The sequence below is a fragment of the Sceloporus occidentalis genome, unplaced genomic scaffold, assembly GCF_023333645.1.
Source record: "Sceloporus occidentalis isolate IW3139 unplaced genomic scaffold, rSceOcc1.0.p SCAF_29, whole genome shotgun sequence".
NCBI classification, from domain to species: Eukaryota; Metazoa; Chordata; class Lepidosauria; order Squamata; family Phrynosomatidae; genus Sceloporus; species Sceloporus occidentalis.
In genome coordinates, this window is record NW_028317009.1 from 2,610,058 (window position 1) to 2,634,794 (window position 24,737).

At 36.7% G+C, this 24,737-nt stretch overlaps 1 protein-coding gene across 1 annotated transcript in view; it reads right to left on the bottom strand.

Annotated features, from left to right (window-relative positions):
* Positions 1-6,285: 6,285 nt before the first annotated feature.
* LOC149299115 (cadherin-8) overlaps positions 6,286-24,737 on the bottom strand; it is a 127,170-nt gene continuing 108,718 nt past the window's right edge. Inside the window, exons 8-11 of the mRNA XM_089486497.1 lie at positions 21,221-21,342; positions 19,580-19,697; positions 8,557-8,808; positions 6,286-6,779 (exon numbers count right to left, since the gene is read on the bottom strand). Coding sequence (XP_089342623.1) covers positions 6,286-6,779; positions 8,557-8,808; positions 19,580-19,697; positions 21,221-21,342 — 986 coding nt within the window. The remainder of the gene's footprint in view (positions 6,780-8,556; positions 8,809-19,579; positions 19,698-21,220; positions 21,343-24,737) is intronic.

The following is a 24,737-nucleotide window of genomic DNA, read 5'->3' on the forward strand; positions in this document are numbered from 1 at the left end:
TGACATCAGTGGTAGTGCTACTGAGCATGTGCGAGAAGTTTGCATAGTAATGCTTTCCGGTTTCAGTAGAGGCAACTCGGGCTTTAAAAAAAATAAAATAAAAAATAAGGCAGAGGCTCCAATTTCGTAGTCTAGTAACTAAACGCATGCATAAAATCCATTGGGAGTCGGTGCAAAATGCATTGGCAATTAAAAATACAATTTGGGGGCTAGACTGTTGCTTTATTTTGACAACCTGCTCACAACATACGGCGTTTGTTTGTAACTATTATTTATATGTTCTTTCGTTATATATTGAAAGCGATTACAAAGATTTAGAATAGGAAGGAACAAATTTTAACTTCACATTTCCCTTGCAAGTCTCTTCTACGTTATCATCTTAATTTCCATATTTTAGATTCAATTAGAGATTAAAATTAAACAGGATAATTGAATCTGTCTCCACCAGAAAATCACAATCAGATGATATTCTTTGGCATACAGGCCTAAGGAGTTCATTAAATCTGTGTTTAATTGAAATTTTTTTTGTTTGTTTGCAAAACTGAAATATTCTAAACATCAGCCATCAGATTTTTTTACACCAATATATCAATCCGGAGAATGCCGGAATTCACTGTATTCATATTAATGCAAATTAATTAATGTTTTTCATGATTTGAAAGAAATGTTGTGATGTGCACGCTATGATGTTCTAACAGTGATGATTTTTCATAAATATTATATGTTTTGAAACAAATTTTTTGATTCTTTCTGCTTTTTTTCCCAGAACGACAGTACATCTACATCGTTTTTGTCTTACTGTAACCCAACTACATATCACTCTTTTAAAGAGCCTCTTCACTCTCTTCTTCCGTTTTATCAACTTCACCTCCTCTAAATTCACTGTCAGACTCACTCTGAGTTGTTTCTCTGAACTACTCCGGCAGTCTTCCTTAACGTGCGCGGTATGACTCTAATCTCTTATCCCTAGCATTTTTTCTCAGCAGTCAAGAAGTATGTACTGTTTTACTAAACGATGTGCTATAATGATTAGGCATGGTGTCTAAAACACTGCTTGGGAAAAAAAAATACTTTGTCATATCTTTATCATTACAAGCAAGAAAATTATCTCTACCAATATAATACAACAGATAAACATTTTAAGTGCATATTCATTTACCATACCATAATGATCAGAATGGCATGTGGCAAGAATTTCAAATGACTCTACTGTATATATATATTTTTTTTTTCCCCCTTGACGCAAAATAATTTTATATTTCTTTTCAATATGGCCGTAAATTCAACTTTCGGTAATTCCCAGCTATTACTCTGTTAACTTCATAAATAACGTCTTGAATTCTCCAGTGAAAGCAAGTTAAACGTTTGTGAAATAAGATCAATCTTGTCCACCATATTTATTGGATTTTGGTTATACAGAATGAGATGACATGAAATATATTAGAGATTTTTAGATTTTTTTTAAAGCTTTGACAGCTCACTGTGTACAGAACATAAGACCAGGAAATTAAAAATTTAATATAGACCATGTCCAGTTTTCACAAAGGGGATATATTTTAAGGGTCATTGGTGGGTAAAGTGACATTCAGCTGATGCAAGAATTATTAATTATATATTGTTCCAAGGTTTCAATTGATCATGGGAATTTCTCTCTACAGAGCAACAGAACGATGCTGAATCCATAATGTTAGACTTGAAATTTTCTGATAGCGATATAATAATTTAGTTGGATTTTATCACCGTTTTCCAGAAATATCAGTCTACTTTTGCGATACTAACAATGTCAGGATTAAAATACAGCCAAGAAAAAGTATCCTTGCAATAAAGATTTATGTGTAAAATGTCAGTGAGATACATCAGGTAGCTACAGAATGTGAAATTGCTACATGTTTCACCTCTGTGGATTCCCAAGCCTTCTCCTATATGGTTCCTGCCTTGCTTCAAGGCATTATATTGCAAGGTCAAAGACAAACAGAAGCTATACACGAAATACCTGCTACAGTGTGTGTTTGTCAACCTAAGGAACAAGTTATTGTGCCTTCAAAGGCTAATACTATATTAGCAAAAGAGGGTATGTGTGATAAGCTGTGGTAACGTATGCATGGAATACACAGCTATGGGAGAAGGCATGGACAACAGTCTCACTTCTAGGAATGGTTGAAATAATGTTCTTCTTTCCTATGAAAACATGTGTTTTTTGGCCCTTATTTATATATCTCTGCAAGGATTTGAACCGTGGAGTTTACATATAACAGTTAATTCAGATTAACACCAGATGAGGATTGAAGGACATCAGTGTTTGTTGTGACTGTAACTAGGCAAGTCTATGACAGTGCCATTAATCTTTGTTTCTTGGCATCTCCATTAACTCTTTTGCAGGGAAAGATTAGGGAGTGACCGGTGTTAGAGGAGAGGGCATGAGAGTTCATATTTGCTGCACATCAAGACTATGACTATGCAATCCCCCATATGCTATGTAAAGAGATATAGGTGCTAATGAAGGAGGGAATGTTACATGCAACTGTGTATAGAACCCCTAAAAACTCTCACTCCAAGCTTCCGGGCACTTGTAGAAGGCACATGCTGGCCTAGGGTGGCAAGTCAGTGTAGACGGCAGCCCTTGTGGCGCAATAATGTGGGCATATTGCCCTTTCTGACACAGCCCCTGTAGTGTTGCTTACCTGCAAAATGCATCCATCTTAGCAGAACGCCGGGGTATGATATCATATCTCGATTTATATGGAGGATGCACATTGTCCTGGGTTGCCACTTACCACTAAGACTACAATTTTATATTGTTGAATTTAAGGAAAACGTAAATGCACTGGTAGTCTGTGGCTCGTCACACTATGCCTGAATAAAGATCCATCAAACACAGATGATTCTATGTCCCGGTGTATAATGTAAATTATTTAATTTATGGTGTGATGTTGAAGTATGGCCTTATCATTCTCCGTTTTCCAAAATAAAAAAACGGGGACCATTTTTTTTGTTCAGCTTTTCCCTTTATTGTGATTTTCCTTTTTGTGTGTGTTTAAATGCTGTATAAATACACAATTTCGAATAACGTTCCCTTGTAGCAGTAACCATATTCTTTTGACTAACAATGATGGGATTCCTGTCATGCTTTACCTCTCCTACAGAGTCACTGATGGGATTTTTTGAAATCCTATTATTGGTTGCACTGTCGTGGTCTCAGATGGGACTTTCAATCAAAAAGGCAATCAGAAGGTTATGCATCCCTGAGTTTCTCTACAAAAAAATAGCCCTCTGCAGTTTCAAGATGCTAAAAATTACGCATGGTAACACCTGCTGGCTCAAAGAAATACAAAGTTATAAGCTGCCTTTTAACCACAATATAATAGACATTAACCCTTTAATGAAAAAGGAGCAGCCAGCAGATGATTTGGTCACTAATCCAGCACTCAAACAGATAATGTTGAATGGTAGACATAGGAGTGAATTCAATTACCTGCTGCTATCTATTTTATAATGGATTATCAATTTGTTCATGGTCGACAATATGTTACATTTGAAAGATGAGCTCCTTTTAAAAGACAGCCAAAGGAGAAAAAAATATTCTGTAAAGATAGAATTCAGAATGTCAGACTAATTGATTATAATCACACAAAGTTAGTGTATTTAACAAATTTGCGCATTTTATCTTAGTTGTACCTGTGACTTAAAACGACATCACGGATAACAGGCTAAGAGTGCAGATCTTGGATGCCCCTTTCTACCATTGCCACTTATTATATCTAAATGGAACAAATAAAGCCAAAAGCCACGATAATACACAAGATATATATATATATATATATATATATATCTGTTCTTATGTGCTTTACGCGCATACCTAGGAATTCTCAGTGTTTGACCTGAGTCTCAGAGTGAAGGGGCAGATTCTCAGGGTCTGGGACTGACACCTTCCTATTCTACACTGCTTTGATTATCTTAATTAGTGATTTGGCTCCTAGTGTGTTATGGATGATACCCCTGCTTAAATACAGGTGGCCCAATAACATGTAATTTTAAATAATGACAAGTCAAGGTTTCCATAATGACCGATATTAGAGCCATTTGGTTAACACATTCACAAGAGTCTCAGGGTCAGCTTACTTAGAAAGATCCCAAGTATTTTGTTGAGTAGAAAGCAATCAGCTTTCTATTTGAAAAACACTATGGATCTCTTTATGCATCAATATTGGAAAAAAACAATATTTTAAAGTTGGGAGGTTGAGGGGGAATGTAGCCAAGCCTCAACTATTAAGCCAGTATCACAACCTCATGCTGACGAGTCCCATGAAGGACGAAACAGCTGTCCATGAGTGGTGATCTGGCTGTTGCACCTCTTCCCGAGTTTTGTCTAAAGACTGTCTTGTACAGCGGGCAGTTACTTTCAAGGTATCCATGTATAAAGTGGATATAGAGGCAAAGGTGATAATTGTTAACCTTATTTGCATGTGCCTACCCAGAATCCCTTGTGGTTGTGAAAGCACCATGAGATTTCTGAGGGAAAAACAAGCCTTCTGGCTCGTCTGGTGTCTGTAGATGAGTGCTTAATAATACTTCTACTGCCCGTTAAACAAACAAAAATAGATTAAATGCATTGTGTTCTAAATTCCGTAGCTTTCTTCTTCTTACACTTTGCACGTATTATGTCGCTTCTCTAAGCGTAGTTAAAATCACCAAATACTGTAATCAGTGTACCTTAACAAGCAATTATTTTAAATTTGTGTATAAAACAAACATTTTTGAGTTTGGAAACTCATTACAGAGACAGAAGACAAAATATTTATAAAAATATATTTCACAAAGTAGTAAACAGTACAGCAGTTTCTCTGAATACAATGCATGGATTAAATAAACAAATGGTAATATAGCTTTATAGCTAAGTAGAAAATTAAAATGACCTGCATGTGATATTTAGATCTTTGTTTAAACAATGTCTACTTAGAATTGCAAATGTAATATGATTTTGCGGCGACTAGTGCCGCCATGTTTTTAATGTGCAGTTGTCCTGTGCATACCTAGCAATATCGTAGAAAGAAAAATGACATAAGCACTAAAATTATATACATACAGATTTTCGTTCTAGAACACCAGATAGGTACAAGCATAATTCCATCACTGTACAATGTAATGTGTAAAACTCTAAAATTCTATAGTTTAAATATTCACATGAACCTTTTAACTTCCAGATGTTTGTGCTTGTGATAAAAAACACGATACATTATATTGTAGTTCTGAACAAGATATAAAATGGACAAAAGTCTCTCTAGGGGGGAAAAAAAGGTATCATTCCAACCAGCTCTTTGTTAAAATTCAATTACAATAAATATATGTCCCTTTTTTTAATGCGTTTTTATGGATTAATATTGAATATTACATTTGAAAATATATACGGGGGGGGGTTAATATATATATGTAGAAAATATAAACAAAGATTCAATGGATATAGATCTTATATAATTAATTCTCAACATATAATTTTGTAACATTAATAAATAAAACATAACAAAATCCTCATTTTTATTAAATGAACATATAAATTACATTTTGAACAGTAAATTGATTTTCATTTTTAAAATATATGTATTTTTAGAATTCAAATTTGAAGATAAATGTTAAAAAAAGAATTATTTTTTTTTCCATTTCTTGTGGGCATTTTTGTTTCTTGATCTGTACAAAAATGTAGGACATTCAGTCTTATTTTCCAAGATGAACATGTGAACATTTTAAGGCTCAACAACATGTAAAAATGATTTTCAGTTGGTGACTCTGGGTCCACCAGTTATGCACAATGTACAGTCGTTGAACAATGGAAGCCAGTTGGGAACATTATCAAAATTCATTAGAAGACCAGGTATTGCTTTAATAATAAGTGGTTGATTCCTTTTCAAAACCTTGCAGTAGACTTTTGTTTGTAGAAGACATTATACCAGAGACAACAATCTTTTAAATCCTGTTTTTCACAAAATATATTTATTTGCTCTGTTTTTTCGAGACATCTCAGATGCCAAATTTCCAAACTCCGTGGTGGTCCAAGTGAATACTGAACATCCAATGACTTCTAGATACTTCACAAACTTTACTGGAAACTCCACAAGACTGACCCCCTAACGTACACATTTTTTTTGGTTCAACATTACAATGTAGTTGGTTTTATAGATGACTGGTGCTAAGTTGTCTCTAAAACAAGTTGGCCAACATTAGCTGTTACTAACAATGGCCCTAAAATCTTACAGAATTGTTGAGTCTGGAATGCAAAAGTATCGGTCATTGTCAAGTTTCTCTGTCGCTTTCTCCAACTGAGTAAAGTTCTCCAAGTCTTTTAAAACGAGGACCCCAATCACTGAGGTAGTCAAAATTTTGATCTGAGTCTGAAGTCGATGACTCCAAAGAGCTAAGGGAGCCAGCCACCGATCCTCTTCCTTCATACCCATAAATCTGTATAGAGTCATAGGGTGGGGCGGTGGGATCGTTATCAGCCTCATGGAGCCTCACATTAATAAATTCATCCACATCAACGCCATTGGGAGTTGATGTGTGTCCTTGTCTGGGCATAAACTGAAAATCAGGCTTGATATCTTTACGAGGTAAGTATCCATTTATCCCATCGGGATTCTGTAACGTGGCAATATCAAAGGCTTCAGTGTCTTCTTCTCCACCACCTTCATCATCATAACGAATTATGTTTTCGCGGACGTCTTCGTCGTCCTTAATTATGAGGGGCTCATTTTTATGTCTTCGTAGAGTCACAAAGAGCACCACGATTACTGTAAAAAAAAAGAAATTTAGAAAAAAGTGAAAATAACAGTCAAATAGATGACGAGGATCATGTGATGTCTGTGACATCATGGGAGAGCTAGCAAAATTCAGCTCAGGAGGAAAGTCCAACCAAATCAATACATTTTTTTCCATAAGATCTTTTATGAAAAGTTAAATGCAAATTGTCCAGCTCTATTCCAGATAAAATGGATGGAATTGGTGCAAAGCTCAATTAGCCACCCAAAACCTAGCCAGGTTCCTAGATGTATATTTAGGTTGCACCTGTAGGCTAGGTTCATCGAATTACAGCAGTCTTGGGGCCACCTGCACCCCTGGGCATCTTTGCCATGGTCGTGTCACCAAAGCCACAAAATACACGGATATCTGAATATCTATTGTGCTTAATAAATGTTGAAACCCTTCATAGGGGCTCCACGTTTGGTAGCCAAATAAAAAAAGTAATATTTTGATAGTCGGTACGCACAAACACTAAAAAGATATGTTTTTCCAGAAGAACTTCACAATTTTAAATGAGACTTTACTGATCGCGGTATAAATAAGCGTGTTTGATACATGTGAATTTTATATAAAACAGAAATGAATGGGGCTTTTATAAAGGCATACTTTGATAAAGTAATGGACAAAAAAAGACTTTATATGTCCCCTGCTAATATCTTAATTCATTGGTTTCCATTAAACAGTATGCAGCTGCTTAAAACTTTCACATTTTACTTTTGCACAGCATGCCATCCACCTACCATAAATTTCTGTAAAAATGTATTGTATAAAAGGAAGTTATCACTCAAAGCTCCTGACATGTCCACTCGAATGTACATTTCTTTTATCCAACCCACCTATTTCTGCAGATCATTTAAATTATTTTTGAAACACTTAAACAAAATGCTGCATTTAAAAAATACATACACAAAACAGAGATTTTGGTTGTTTTGACTTTAACTTGAATAACGCTCTTTTCTGTTTAGAACCAGAATACAAATCAGGCTCCGTGTGGTGGTTAGTTATACCTTTTAAAGGCTTCAACCTGCCGGTTTTATGTATATAATATCGAGGTTGCTTTGCTTTATGTTTCTTCATTTCTTTTTAATCTTAAACCATGTGTTTGTAGAAAAGGAGGTGGTTGGTCCCTTTTGAAGCTAGTTCCTAGACATCTGTACCTTTCTGGAAGTTTTATGGCTACCCATACCATGATATATATATATATATATATATATATATTAGTTAACCCCAATAGAATGATTACCTGTTCATTTATATCTCAATTTAATTACTCAAATAATTGACTGACTTTGATTGATTTTTCCTTGTTTCTGTGTATTTGTGGAAATATATTATCGGTACACATAATGCATCAATGTAATGTTGCATGCAGTGTAAATTTTTATAATTGATGTCTATCCTTGTAAGTTCTTCATGGCAAGGACCTCCTATTCATACTTATTGCACCCCATTCATAAAGTCTCAATGAGTATTATACTAACTTTATAACTAAGCTTATTATATCCCCCTCTTTATTAGACTGTAAACAGTAGAGCACTAAGTATATCATTTACGGTATTTGTTCATACATTATACATCCAAAACTCTTTCTTGCGCCATCTCTCAGCCTCTAGTTTTCTCTCCCTGCCTCTCTGTATCTACAATTCCTTTCTCTCTCTCTCTCTCTCTCTCTCTCTCTCTCTCTCTCTCTCTCTCTCTCTCCCCCTCGCCCCCCTCTCTCTCTCTCCTCCACATATTCATATATTTATGTACAATTGAGATACCTACCAAGAAGGAGAACAATGCATGCCAAAATGGCTATTAGCGCTCCCATACTCAGTCCAATGGGTAGCACATAAGCTTCTGCGTTGCAAGATTGAACTACTCCGTCGCTACTACAGCCGCAGACCCGAATGGTGAGAGTGCTGGTACTGCTCATTGGGGGGCTGCCGCTGTCACTTATGATGATTGGTAGCAGATAAACCTCTTGCTTGAGTCTGTTAAAACCATTATGTCTGGCCAGAATGCTGAGTGAATTATCTGGGGAGGGAAGAGTGCAAAAATGAATTAACCAACACGCTAAATAAATAAAACAAAAACAATATAACACATGCTAAGTAAGTTGGTGTAAGTGGTAAAGATACATGGGGATGGGGTTGGTGATTTGTGCAGCAGAAGCTCCCTGGGGTTGACCTTTCATAATTTATACTGAAGCCAAGGGGCTGAAATTCAACCCTCTTCCAAACTCTCCTGCCAACTCTCCCTTAGCGAGTAGGCCCTAATGTGGGGGAATTTATTTTACAGTCTTCTTTTCCATGTTGCAATCGTATTAACCCATTACTTACAGTATATTTTGGTTACTCTCAGGAGACTTAAAGCTTTGAATCCACAAGACACCAATGCATTACTATGTGCCCTCGTTTCAGTGTTACTTCAGGGCTTTTTTGGGGAAAGAAGGTGCTGGTTCTACCCATGCAGGGCTCTGCCCTGTCCAAAGACGTTTCATGTTTTCTTAATGTATTAATATATACTTATTTGATTTATATCCCTCTCCCTTAGCCACTTATTTGCGGTCGCTAGTTTCCCGAGCACATAATCCCCAGCAGATCTGCCACTTGATTACTTTCTCTTAATGGTCAACCACATCGAAACAGCACACAATTTTATGAAGCTTTTTTGCTTTCTATGGCAACAGCCTATCAGTGCCAGATTTGGGTCATATGACAGTTTAATGTGCCCTTTAATAGGCATTCTACAGAACTACAAAACGAATGCTGCGTGTAGTTACGGAAGGGTTAACCTGAGCATAGCAGGTGGAAATGCACCTTCCATTTACGCGTCTGTCATCTAACTAACCTCAGAAATAAAGATGCCGTTTTTGACAGCAGTCTTCGGAGATACTGTTACAATGCACATACCTGATTGTCATTCCACGGACATATTTTCAAATCCACTATAAGACTCTGATAGTTATTAAAAGCCTCTTTAGTGTAAAACGCAATCAGCCTGTAGCTGTGGGATTGTAGAGCGGGTTAACTAACATGTCTAGATACGGAGATACAGGACCAGCTTACATACGGGCTTAAGCCCTTCAGGCAGAATTTCCCATTTAGCTTATAACGCAATGTACTGGTATGCATTTATTATTTATTAAAGCTACTGCATTACAGCTATAACTGTTACTAGAAAAAAAAAAAGAAAGAAAGACAAATACATTAATGTGTAGGAAGAAACATTAGTAGAGCACGAGAACTGATTTTTTAGTTTTTAGGCATGGGGTATACTTTTTATTACCCACGTACCGTAGCTTTGTATATCTGGATGTTAAACGTATTATTTGGTGATCATCCGGCACAGAGAAGACCAAGGTATACAAATCAAGTCTCAAAGCAGTTCTACCGACATCTTCATTCTGCTGTAACATATACTTATTTATTGATTTGCACAGCGCTGTCATACTACGCAGTGCAGACGCAACGTACGTAAATCAGGCCGTCCATGTTAAATGTGGGCAGGCACTTGATGAAATATGTAAAAGGTATACAGAAACCGGGCTAGAACTGTGTTGGGTTGACATGTCTCCCTCACATGTAGACTCCCGCTTTATATTATATATCTAGAATATATCCATGTAATGCCCCTTTATCGTTGGCAGTTTAGGAGTTGACTTGGAGTCAGTGGAGTCCCACTAAGCCTAGGTCGGCAGGGGTGGCAGCAGTCTCTCTATAGCATAACAGGGAGCCATTTGCCCATTTGCCGTTTAATGGGCTGGTTAATGGGAGACAGTAGGGGACAGTGATGAGTTGGAACAGCTTCCATTGTTCATTTTTGCTCGGCGTCCCACGTCCTTAAATGCGGGAATGATATGTCATATCTCTGCAGTAGAGACAGCGGCTAGTGGAGCTACCTGGGTTAAACCTAGGGCAACACCACTGGTTGGAGTGGCTAAATATTAAGTCATTACCCTCATATTGCCTTATCACACCCTTTCCCACTCCCGCCATCCCTATATATTTGTATTTTATTAGGAGGGAACAGGGGATATGTCTATAAGAAATATGTCTTACGGCTTACCAACCAGCACCTAAAATTAAAACCTTACTCTTTTATTATTAAATAAACCAAAAACCTTTAATTACACACATCAAGGGAAAATATAGTGGGGGACTTCAGTTGCTTTGTTGTGTTTGGAAATTGAATACACCTTCACTTTAAGAATTTATATATATATATATATATATATATATATATATATATATAATGGAAAAAAGAAGTCACATTCCAAAAACGTATGTTGACTAAAACTCAGCTTTGCTACGAATGTCCTTAGTGTCCCTGCGACCTTTTTGTAAGGGTTATGCTACTCCCTCCCCATATAATTCTGCGAAAGTGTTTGTAAAGAATTATTTGTGCGTCGTGAAACCTCTTAATGAGAATGTAAAAAATATTTCTCACCCAGCATTAAATTCTTGAGTGTATTCTAGTAAAGGTTATTTGCTAGCTCTGCAATACACAGAGAGAATATAATATCATTAAACTGATATACACGGAACAATTTCAATCTTAAGTACATTTTAAACTGTTCTCTATAACCTCTACTGTGACACACTGAATATTCCAATATTAACTATCTGTGTTTAATATTTGCTTTTTTGAAACAGTTTCTAACCTTTTTTTTCCCAGCTTAAAAAACTGTATATTACTTGGCCTAATGCCAGATCTCTCTCTAGCAACGTGATTGGCATTTACCTGCTTTTATTAACACTGGTTCAGTGCATTTGTGCAATATATTAAAAAAATATTGATTTAATAAATATTGAAGTTTGACCTTATTAAACTACTTTAATAACTTTTTAAACTACTTAAATAGTGATATCATCTGTCATGATATAATGGGGTGGGTGAGATTTAAAAAAAGATTCGAGCTTGGCTGAATCGGTTTGTCATTCTCTATTTGACCTAAGTTAGTATTAGTACAGTCGGTGGTAGATCGGAGAAGACAGACAGGCAATTTCACATCTTTTATATAGATTCAGGGGGTACTTGGTTCTTTGGGCCCCTGGCAGTGGGGGGGGTTTAAACATGCATGGGATAGGCAAATGACTATCTTGAGTCTAAGACCAAGGACTGGTTAAGGCTTCATTACAGAAGACTAGACTAGATGGCAGAATGGATCTTATCTGCTGTCAAATCCATGTTTCCAAACCCATGTAAGTCTACCACTGGAGTCAAAATATCAATGTGGCCATTGGAATCTAAATACTGTTTCCTTATATCACATAGCTCCCAAGTGTCCTTCTATAGGAGGTCCAGCACTCACTCTTTGGATCCCATAGCCCTCTTCCCCTCTTTCCTCCCCTGATATGTCTAGTAGCTCAAAATGTTTGCTGGGTATGAGGGTATCACAGGGTTCTACAGCCCCAAAAATGTGTGTAGAAAAAGCAGAAACATCTGTTGATAAATTAAATTGAATACAAAAATGTCCTTCATCTTCTCGATTACAAACATAGTGATACGTCAGAAAGTTGTATAAAACTGTCTATAAAGCTCTGACCACACCCCTTCAAATAAAATTGTCCATATTTGGTCATTTGAAACATTAGGAAGTATATTAACATGAAAATGCTGTTCTGCTTGGAGCCTCAACATGATTTATACTGTATATTTCCCGCACCACGTGCCTATAGTTTTTTATTCTAAAATACTATTCTCGTGCACTTTTTTAATGACACACTTACTTAAAAAAAAAATCACACTTGTTTGTATTTAAACATGTAGCCAGCGGTTAAATTATTGTTTATTTTCCCCTCCAGAACATTCTCCTTTGATTTGTTGTCTTGTAGCTAAAATTCTTACTTAAACTGTGTTTTCTATTGATTTAACGTAGTCATTTGTCAAATCCTTACTCTGATGAAGAGGACATTCTAAGTCATATAAAACTGTCACCATGATAACATATTCTGAAAATACAGATCAAGTAACCCACTAGCTAGTACTACTATCAGTGAAAAGCGCCAGAGGGAAATTCTCATAAAAAAATAAAATAAAATGAAAATAACTAAAAATGTCACCCTATATTGAATTGCCTGTCTTCTGCGGTACACGATTGTTCGTTTTAAAGCTGAAAATCCCCTATGCTAGATAATCAATGATGGTATGGAACGTACTTCTAATTAAATATACGGAGGGAATTAGAATATGCAAATCATTGTGTGGATTGTTCTATGCAAATTGTCTAGAAAATGTGTATTAGCACTTATTGTGTTATGCCAAGGATAATAAGTATCAAATTTAGGTCTTCACGCAATAGCTTAGCTTTTCTCATTCGTATAATTTAATTTCCAGTTTTGACTCCGTACCTGTAATCATTCAGCGTACAATATGGTCTTCATTCATATTAAGTGACCTGTTTATAAACTAGGAAAAAATATATATATACATTATACTGTGATTACCTATTTTTTCTAAGATGTCAATAGGCTGCAAGTCATATTGCTAACACATTATAAGGTTGAAGTATATTAATGTTGACGCGTCCTTTTATCCCCTTCAACTTCTCAGTTTTCAGACGCCTTTATTGAGCAAGGTCCACCGAATCAACACAAAGCTGCTAAGATATTGGTCTCACGTCTGCAAGAATGAATGAGTTCTGAGTTGACATTCACCCACTGTGCAATTGATTGACCCTCCTGCATTAATGCCAGTTTGGCTTTGTTCATATGTGAAGGTAAATGAACAGTACAAAATGTCAGGGTATGAAACAGCAGGGTAATACCTATCTTATGCATCTCGTTTGCCTTGGGGAACTGCCAGCAGACTATCATTTCAGCTGCAATATCGCAATTGTATTTCTGCCCCTGTCTATTGTCACTTTATCCCACGGGACTTAAAAGAAAGAAATACAAAAAGTAACTAAGGATAAATGGTCTGTACATTCCGTAATCTTAAAGGGAATCTCCTACCATGTTTTATTACTATTTATCGGGTTAACAAATTCCAAAATATTCTGTTTTATTGTTGCCCCATAATATAATGTTTTCAGGCAGCTACATATTAGAAAGTTGTAATGGTTCTAGATCGGTTGTCTGAGCCCAATCTACTAGAAAAAAACACCCTGCATGATTATAATACTGCCCTATGGTAAATAAAAGAACGACTCAGTCTTAATCACCCAGCTGGACACTCTGATTTAATCAAAGTCTATGTTGGGGTGGACTTGTTATTGGACTTGGGTTATGACTCTATACAGCACTGGGGGTTTATTGCTATATACAGCGCTCGGTGGTTATGACTGTATACAGTGCTGGGGTTTATGTTCAAGGAGAAAAATATCATCCCCTTTAGATACAATGATAGCCAGGAGAGCTTTGTAAATGTTTTTCAACTACAAATACCATGATCCTGCAAGGTTTATAGGAGATTTAGTTACTTTGCCTCCCCCTGCAGCACCCTGCTCAGAAGATGTTTGGCACATGCAACCTTAAATATTCCAGTAAGCTCGACTTGTATTTCAGTAATATTCGCTCATATAACGATTCATTCTGTCAAGAATGTCCTTAAAGAATGAACTACTCATGTAGTAACCTCCCAAGTTTATTACCCACCCTATGAAAAGGATGAACTTTCAACATAATGTAAAACGTATCATGTAAGTACAGCATCATAAAAAATCCGGTGACATTGCGCATTTTATTAGTAATGACTATAATTCATGTCTAGCAAAAAAAAAAATTTCCAATGATATTTGCTGTGCATTCTGGCTTAAAACGCTAGAAACACGAGGCTATGCTAGCAGTGAAGGTTTGTTTGACAAATGCATTTTTGCAAATAAAGCCAGGCGTAGAAACTTTGCCGGCAGATCAGCCCCATTCGGCCCGTCTGGTCTGTCCCGTTTTCCTGCTATAAAGGCTCAAACCTTAATCAGTCCTTGGCCTCATATTAGACACCTGTTCTCGGGATGTGCAGGACTATATATCTCTATTAAATGATCTCTCCCCCCATTGATAAATCTTCTTTAAGAGACACTTGTATTGTTATTATCTAATTGTTATATAGCGCCAACAACTTACGATATACTGGAAGACCAAATGCTGGCCAATATTTTCATATTTGCTGCATACTTTAAGATTTTGTGACATTCCATTCCAACTGAGTTTTACTCACAGTTATAACCCTATAGCATATATTATAGGTTTTTGGCACATAAAGGGACTTAAAGTACAGGAGGAAAGATTATTTCAATGAAGGGGAAACATTAGGACAAGAGGCCATAATCTAAAACTAGAGGGTCAAAAGATTAGACATAACGTACAGATGTTTTACACTACTAAGAAGGTGGTAGATGTGTGGAACAGTCTCCCAGCAGAGCAGAGGTTAATAACAATGAGGGAATTTAAACATGCATGGGACAGGCATACGGCTTCTGAATCTAAGATGAAACCAACGACTGATTAAGGTTTGAGTCTTTACAGCAGGTTTCTATACATAATGGGGCAACACCACACACAAAGAGAAGCTATAGAGAGCAGTATAGCCAGCAGGTGGAAACAAATAAAAATAGAAAAGAAAAACACCATTGTAAAGTATCAGGGGAAAAAACACAAATTAAGCTGCTATGAATGTGAACAAAAAAAAGACCACTTTTGGTTTTTTTACTATTCATTTTTTTTTAACAAAAATTATTAAAATATATATCTATACCTTTCATGGGATTTTGCTTTTAAAACTCCTGAAATGATTAGATATATATAAAAAAAAAAAACCATGATCTGCAAAAAGAGTGAATTGAAATGTAACCAAGGAAAAGAGAGGAGGAAAAAAAATATACCAGGGGAGCAGAATAAGCAGATTTAACAAAGGATTTTGCAGCTGGAAGCCTGCGAGCAGCGGGGGAACCATTGTGATGTACAATTCAACGACTACATTTCTGAAATGTAACATATTAGTTCTTTTGTATTTCTGAATGCGCTAAAGTTCAGAAAATGTGTCCATTGTAAAAACACTAAGTGGGGTTGAGGCAATAAAACAATTGTACGGCATATACACACAAAGTATCTTTCAAGGTCTTTTCTAACCAAAGCCAAAACGCACTCTCTGACATTGAGTTACCTGCCATGACCTGACCCTGAGGGGCAGTTAGAAGCTCTGACCACCTACTGAATAGACAGATTCCTCTGCGGAAGTCACTGCCCCGCATTCAGCTTCTCGACGCTCTTTCACGAGGCACCACAGAGTTACAGAAATGACATTGCTGGACATCGGCTCCTGTGATAAGCCATGTCCTACAGCGGATGAAAGGGAAGGTGGGACAGGCAGGGGACTGACTGCTCAGTTAAAAATCCTCAATAAAACGGTAATGTTTACAGAAGACCTACGATAATATTATATTCGCTCTTGTTTTGCTATACTTGAGTTATTTTGATGGATTTTTAAACTGTGGTATTTGGCATCTACATGCAGACCCATATTCTGGCCCAGATCTACTAGTCCTAGGCGGCAGTTTCAGGAAAGCAGCAGCAGTCCACCTGCCACAATAGGCCGGTTACAATGAAGATCTCTGATCCCGTCAGCACTATGGAAGACTGTGCTGATCCGGAACAGCCTCCATAGAATGACGCAGAACATTGGGATATGAAGTCATACCCCAGTGCTCCACCTAAGGACAGTGGCTGCGGAAGCTTCCGTGATGCCCTTGGTCAGGCCTAGGGCAGCACCCGAGGCAAATATGCAACTGCCTACAGGCCTGAAGCTGGGGCAGAAATAATTGAGGATAATCTTTTCTTGTGTGTATACGATTCTATTGACTGTATTAAAGTTCTTTTGTATGCAGGTTCTTCAAAGTTAGTCCATTTGACTAATAACATGGTTGGTTCCATCAGAGAGTTAGAGGGGATATATTGTAACAATGTGGCAACAGTGGCACATCCCCACCAGTTCTGTCATCCTTGTTCCTGTCACTCCTGCCCTGGTGGATGAGGAGCTGGGGGTCAAAGAACCATAAAGAAGTCCAATTATGCTTTGCTAATACTTGAGGGGCTTCTACAAGTTCTATAACTTCCTAAAAGCAGTCCAAAAAGAAACGTACTGAATTTAAAAGTTCATGGATCTAATCTCTCTGCTTTTATAGGGTCCAGTGGTCTTTGGCCATCCTACTCGAGTCAGTACAATTTTCTCTCGGTCTATAGAAATGAGCGCTCTTCTAATGAAAATAAGAGAAAAAGCCCAAAATTCCACGCTGCAGGCACATGAGATATTTTATACAGTCTTCTTTGTTCTTACTTTCTTTTTTAATTAGATGTTGACATTTTACATGCTAATAGCATCCACCCTCAGCCTAATCCATGACACTTTCTATTCAGCGATAAATCATTTCTGTGTAAACAGATGGGTGTCATCTCTGGAACCTTTCATTCTTAGCAACATAACAGCAACTGGAAAAGCTTGACTCAACAGGCAGGGAGGATACAATGTTTCTTTGCATTATCGCCCCGTGTAGCATATGCCAAGAAAAATAATCTACGGTATTGGCCGTGTTATTTTGTTATTCCTGAATAAAAACAAGACACATTAAATATTTAAGACCCACCAAAAGTTTTTTTTATATATATAAATTAAAATATATTAATGTAACCAGTTAACTCACCCTTTTTGCTTGATAAATTTTTTCACTAAATCATGATATTCTTTTCCGATTTGCCGAGTTATTTTAAAATACATGTGTATATATATATATATATATATATATATATATATAATATACACACATCTATACACACCTACATTTTTGTACCTAACAATCCTGGGAGATGTCCAGAGCTTTAGTATTTAAGCCCCATATTTTTACTTTCACTTTACCAAGAGGAAGGTAGGTATATGGACCATCCACCCATCAGACGTGGGAGAGGTTAATACACTGAGTGACTTTAGGCATGCTTGGGAAAGGCATATGGCTCCTCAGTAAGTTTTTTGCTTTACAGCAGGAAAAATGGGAAGACTGGACCGGGCCAAATGGGTCTTAACAATCATCAAATTTTTTGTTTCTTTATAATCATTCACAGCAATAACTTTAATCGTTAAGGCTTAAGTACTTATGCGAAGGGGATTGCAACATGGCATCTGTACATTTACTTGTATAAATGACTGCTTTAGGAATGAATGAGATTGGTCTTTGTATTATTAAGGCTTTCTTCCACTCTACACCATTTGTGGATATGCAAAGCTGTTATGGCTCCTTAACAAAATGCACAGCATCAATGGCCACCCATGAGCTTACATCGTGGCTGTTAACTACCCATGCGGGATCCCTAGGCCCGGGACCAGGGGGTAAACTGGGTAAAACATGACATCACACTGTCGCGCACACGCGTGCAGACCCATTTGCAACATAAGTCCTTGCGTGTCCCATAAAAGAACTCTTGAAATCTGACACTTCATGCATGTGGTCATGAAGGTGAATGCGTAACATTATTATTATGAACGTGTCACTCCTGCAGCACGGCATACCAACTTTTTAGAGTGCTACATCCATCATACAGAAGTATTTGCTCATGGTGCACATGTGTTGCAAATCTTGTACGTGTTAACCTTAATACTTTAATTATGAAACACACACTAAAGACTTAGCTTTGGGACCATTAACTTATAATGATTATAACATAAAAAAAATGTATTAAGATGTTAAATACTTTGCTGCTTATTTCACGAAAATGTTAATATGTCAGGTCCAAATTATATATATAAACGATGGATTTTTATTTCAGATGCTTTAATTTTATTCACAAAAAAATGTTGGCATTGTGCTAAACTCGCTATTAAAGCAATTAGCATTGCAGCACATTATCAAAGCTAATTGTTTAAAGCTTAATGCTTGGCGAAGAAATAGTCTGACTTTTTGTTTTAAAAAACCTGAACTTTAGATAATTGTCTATATAATTATCAGTCTATGCCTATTGAGGGATATGAACTTTAGACAATCCTTTGAACGTTCTAAAGTTTTAAGGTGACCTTTAAACTATTTCAGAATAATCTAACCCTGTCTGTTGGGCATGGCGGCCGTCGGTTTACACATCTTATTGTATATAAAACACGCTTTCAACTGCCTTAGGGAATGTTGTCTAAAAAAGGTCATTCCACCACCTTTAAAAGAATATGCTATGAGCTCTTTTAATTGTTATGTACTGTTCAAATGCTATATTTGTGTTTTAAAATACATAGCCGTCTTTTAAATTGTTGCATTTCTTATTCTCTTTCATTAAGAACGTATCAAAGGCTGTAGCTAAGAATTACTTTGATGTGAGAATTCCAAGAGCTGTATTAAGATTGGACAACAAATGTTTTAAATGCACGATTCATTGTCAAAAACTCAAAATTCAACAAGAAACATTAGTGTCTGTTTACTGAAGGGAGAGCTGGAAGGAGAGTTGTGGTTAGATGTCCGTGACTTCACTATTCATTATGAAGGGTCATTGTTAGCAGCAAGAAGGGCTGAGATGAGTAAGGAGACTTTGGAGAAATCCTGCTGATTTAACTATACATTATACAGGGCCAACCAAGCTCTTTCTTCTGGGTTGGAACTTCATAATAAGGCTTCAGCTGCATCCATTAAAAAAAAAACAATGTTTCAGGAAAATGTTTATTTCATGTACTTTATCTTGAAGATGACTATAATGTCTGCATTTAATTCAGAAATACCATCCTTTACTTTATTTTCATAAATGTGAAATGCAATTTCAAACATTAAATATCTTTACAATCTTTACAATGTAATGCAGTCCCGCCTATAGCTCACCCATTAAAAATCAACATTCCTTACCTTCATTGTTTTTGATCGTGAAGTTTGGATTATTGACCATTTCTGGTAGAAGACTGTAAAAGAAAAAGTGTCCATTTCTTGGGTCATCTTTGTCAATGGCACTGACGGTTTGAATGATCTGTGAGATAAAAACCCAAAAGTTGGGTAAATTGTCAAAGAAAAGATCAACCTGCTGATATGGTGATAACAGGGCCGCCCTGGCACTTTAAGGCCAGTGTCTGCATAATGACTTAAGTGCAGTCAACGTGGTCACACGTTATGGATTTATGCTCTCCATTGGCTGACCGCATTTTCCTGGGGCGTCAGGTTGCCAGTCCGGGCCTGCATACTCCAGCCATTAATGAATGCATTAGATGGCTTAAGTAAAGACTGTGATGGGCTTTTAAGTATATACTTGAATAACTTTGTACTGCAAAGAACCAATTGTGATACCTAAATCGGGAAAGATCTAAAGTAATTAGAAGAAAGAAATTACATCCATGGCTTAATTTCCAAATAAAATAGCTGGAAACCCATACTCATGACATGAAGTAACTAAAGAGTTAGGATAGATCTATTACGGGAGGGCTAGTATCCCTTTAAAATACTAATTAATAATGAATATGTTTTCAGATTTGTAATTGCTGGATAGATCCTCGTAAGAGAAGACATTTTGGTAGACAACAGAATTTTGTGGATCAACATTCAAGAGTTTGGATTAACTGAAGAGCAGAGGATAAGCAAAGATATGGAAATCATGAATGGTCAAAACCCATTAGAATGCCCATTTAAAAAAAACAAACAACTGAGTTCATTAACTGTCGGAAAATATGTGTAACGATCGTAAATAAAGCAATAGAATGCATATAGAATGCATATCAATCCATTTAAAAATGCTAATGCACTTAGTCTGGGGGTAACGCAATTACCAGTGAAATAATTGTTTGAACCATTTTTGATGAATGGCTTGGCCCAGCTGGTTGGAAAGGGGTTAAATAACCTCTCAGAACCACTCAGATGCTTTCTGCGGAGTAGCGAAGGTAGCTTGAAAGCTTACATATGAAACATTCGATGGCCTTTAAAAGCATCATCTCTACCTAAGCATTCATTGATTTTGTCTTGACAAACTGTATTTTATACTGGTTAACATAGAATCCATTTTCGCCATTGAATTTCAATGAAGACCACTACGCGTCCTCCAAATGTACTCAATACAGGGTACAAATTAAACAAGCCTTCTCGGTTTTATTTTAGCTTTTACAGATATAAAAAAATATATAAGAAATAGAAAATATATGACTGGAGCTACCTTTGGTTCCACAATAATTATTTTCTAATGCGTGGCTCATTTGCGATATTCGTTGCCTTTCACAAGTTTTGTATATTCTTAGTTATGGTTAAAATCTATTTGACTTAGTAAAGATTACATAGGGATGTTTGGTAGGAGTAATATAAAGATATATAATAAAAACAAAAGATGATTGTACAGCAAAGTAAAGCATGGGATAGACATATGGCTCCTGAATCTAAGACGAGACCGACGACTGATGAAGATCTGACTCTTTAGAGCAGGAAATATATTGGGTCTTATCTGCCGTCAGAGTCTATATTTCCATGTTTAGTCTAAGGGCACTATGGTCTTAATGGGTATCCGATTCCTACCTGTCCGGGTTTTCCATTTTCACACAAAAAGGCTTCATAATCTGTAGCAAATTCAGGTGCGTTATCGTTAACATCGAGGACTTTGATGGCTACGGGGACTCTTGAAATCTGACTGTGGTTTCCTTATGGAAGAAGACAAAGCAAACCATGTTTAGTCAAGTGCAGGACAATGTAAATATCAATATAACACAAATGCTTCCTTTATCATGGTCAAATATGTTAATAAAATGTATCAGCCAATCAAGAGGAGAAACTAGCCAACATTACTCAGAGTTTGCAAAAATCTTTAATACCCGCAATAATCACCTGGGACTGTTTAGACAAAGGCCTTCAAGGAATAAATAAGACTATTTCCCATTGATGATGTTTCTGATCTTTTACTAATAACTGTTCATTATGAATTGTGGTTAAAACTGAAAAGTATTTAGTTATTCCTTGGCACGCGGTACAAATTCAACTTGATTAGCTGTTGAGACTTAAGATCTGTTATATTAGCGTTACAAATCCAATTACTGATAACTGACTCAATGAAACATTTCAACTGGCGATAGTAAGAGATGCAAATACGTTTTTCAAATATCAAAACAAAATCAAAACAATAATTAAATAAGAAAAGGAAAATCTTGGGATAACCTTCATAAATGATGTCCTGTAAGTAATATAAATCATTTTGTGTTAAAATCACATTGTAAGCACTTATCATTATGTAGCACCAACAGTTTCCGCAGTACTTCTTACTGTCCATGCATTCAAAGGATCTGACAGAACTAGAATGCACTTACAAATACGAAACGATACAGAAGGTAAAGAGGGCCTCCGCTACTTCTTCAGTTATACCTATTCATCCTTCTCTCATAACGTAGGGCTGCGCCACCAGCCGTCCCTCCCAGCTCCGGGATATGATGTCATATCGTGGCACTTTGCCTTTTAAGGACATGTGATGCCAGGCAGAAATTAACTATGAAGCTTCAATGCCTACACAGCAGAGTCCTCCGTACTGTTAATGGGCCGGCTGCGGAGATCAGTTATCTCACTTTTAACTGGCCTATTGTTACTTTGGTGTTAGATGGAGCCAGATCACTCAAAAGAGTGATTGGCTCCCTGTTATGCGGCAGAGGGGCTTTCTGTCCCCCGGACCTGATGTTCTAAGTCTAGCCTAAGTCACCCCTAGCATTTATATTCTGTTACTCCTGCACCACCTTGCTATATTTAATTTAAACCATACGTATCTTTAGATGTGGTGCCCCCTTATAATCATCTTTTCTCATCAATTTACTGCCTATTTTTTTTTAATTAAGAACTCATTTAACTCTTAAATTAGATTTTTTTTTAAATGCCTGTGTATGTTAGATTTACTCACAGCATTTCCTTTCCAGGAGTACAATCCACACCTTTAATTTTACTTTTTGATATCAAGCTGTGCATTTTATTAAAACGGAGATAATATAATTTATAAAAAAAAGATCATTTCTTGATTAATTCAATAAACTGAACAATTCTGAATCGCTAGCACAGATCAGTACAAACTGTTGACTAAAAATCACCCTGCGTTAAATAGACATTATAGTAATTCATCTCCGTACTAAAAGTCGCATAAAAACTTGAATTCATACAATACATTTTTATATCCAGAATTATAGGGTTTTTTTTCTAACTTTTGAAATATGAATACAGTTTAATAAAATGCTTCAGACCGACGACTTGCTAATATTTTAAATTTAATTTAAACATTTAAATTTCTTTGCTTTGATTAGTAATTTTTTGGATTTTGTTAAAGCTAAATTGATGTATTTTTTAAGCTAAAACAAATGATTTTCAAAATAGTTTTCTCCACCCCAATAATTTCTAAAACTCACATTGCAAGACTAACAATACTTATACATATGTTATCTTTTTTTTCTCATTTAATAATTCTGTGATCTAGCCACTTGGCTTCCTAATAAACGCCAGCTAGACCTTTCTGACCACATAAATTATATTTTATTAATACAAATAGATTTAAACTTTCCACACTCACAAGTTTCAATTGCTATAGTTATTAAAGGTATTATTTGGTTGATAAACGACTTGTAGAAGCTACCAAGTCATGGTCATGGGTTCATTCCAGATAATGTCTACCAATCATTTTGACCTTCAGAGGTCAATAAAAGCATCTCTAGGGTTGTGTTATTTCAGTGATTATCATTAATTATATACTTATCTGAAATGAACATCCGAGACACCTCCTCAAGTATGAAATTGTGTATTCCATCATAGTTGGTTCGTTGCTTTAACACTCGGATGATATACAGTACTTTAGAAGATTGGCTTCCTTTATAATGTACCGATGAGGATGCTGTCAGAATAATATTATGTTTGAAACAAATGTCTTATCTGATACCGGGATTGTAGGACAAACGCAATCAAATATGAATCATTCTGACTGCACGGCAAAGGTTTGGTCGTTATGGTGGAGTCTCTGAAATTTTAATGCTTGTATAACCTTCTGGAGGTACAGAAGAAGCATTAGATCTTTAAACGTACATGCATTTACTTAAATAGTTTTGACTCCAATCTTCAGATTTGTTGTTGTATAGCTGTAAATGCAGTGACAGCTACTATTCAGTGATGAATATTTAATTGGCATTAGTACGACTGCATAGTTGCCACCACATGCCTCTTAAGTCATTGCCAGGGCTGCCCTAAGGCTTAGGGGGGCACATGGCAAGGGGGGCTTGCAGGGCCACTTTTGTTCCATTTTGAAGGGCATCTGCAGGGACCCTGCTTTCCCTTGTGCTTGTGGTCTCTGCATTGCCAAGAATGCACAGTATATGACATCATGTCTTAAAGATCACAAGTGCGAGGAAGAGGTGCAGTAAGCAGCACCACCGCAGGGCCCTATTACGTGGAGCCTGGGGTATTCCCCCACCCCTCCCGCTTGCCCCAGACTAAAGGTGGCCCTAATAATTTCTACTTGACGTTCTCCAAGGTGCCACAGAGCCTCTCGTGATCATTTTGTTACAACAGGATTATTTCTTTTCCCTTGTTCCCAGGTATGGCTCTACTGCTTTAATAAGTGAGCGCGTTGATGTATGGTGTAAGAACCCAGCTGCATACTCGGACATCAAGAGCTGTGAGGGACACAGGGGGAGAAAGATGTTTGGTTTTAGGAGTTGAGATGGTTAAGCTAGATCAGCTGGTGCAAGGTCATCTACTCTACTCTACTTCTGGACGAGTACAAATCCGTTCTGCGGACCATGCTTAAGTAATGTCACAAACCGCAACGTTCCATGTGATGTTCCAAGGCCACCAGTGGGTGATGTGATTAAGAGTATTTAAGGCCTAGAATTGAAGAACTCAACTATACCAGCATAATGTCCATTAATGTCCCCCATGCAGCGAACAGTGAGAGAGGGAATATAGATATTCTAGAATCAGCTATCCAACACACATACTCTTCAAAATTAGCAATATTTTATTCTTAATGAGAATCATCACTCAGATCATATTACGGGGTTATATGCTTAATGTGTCTACG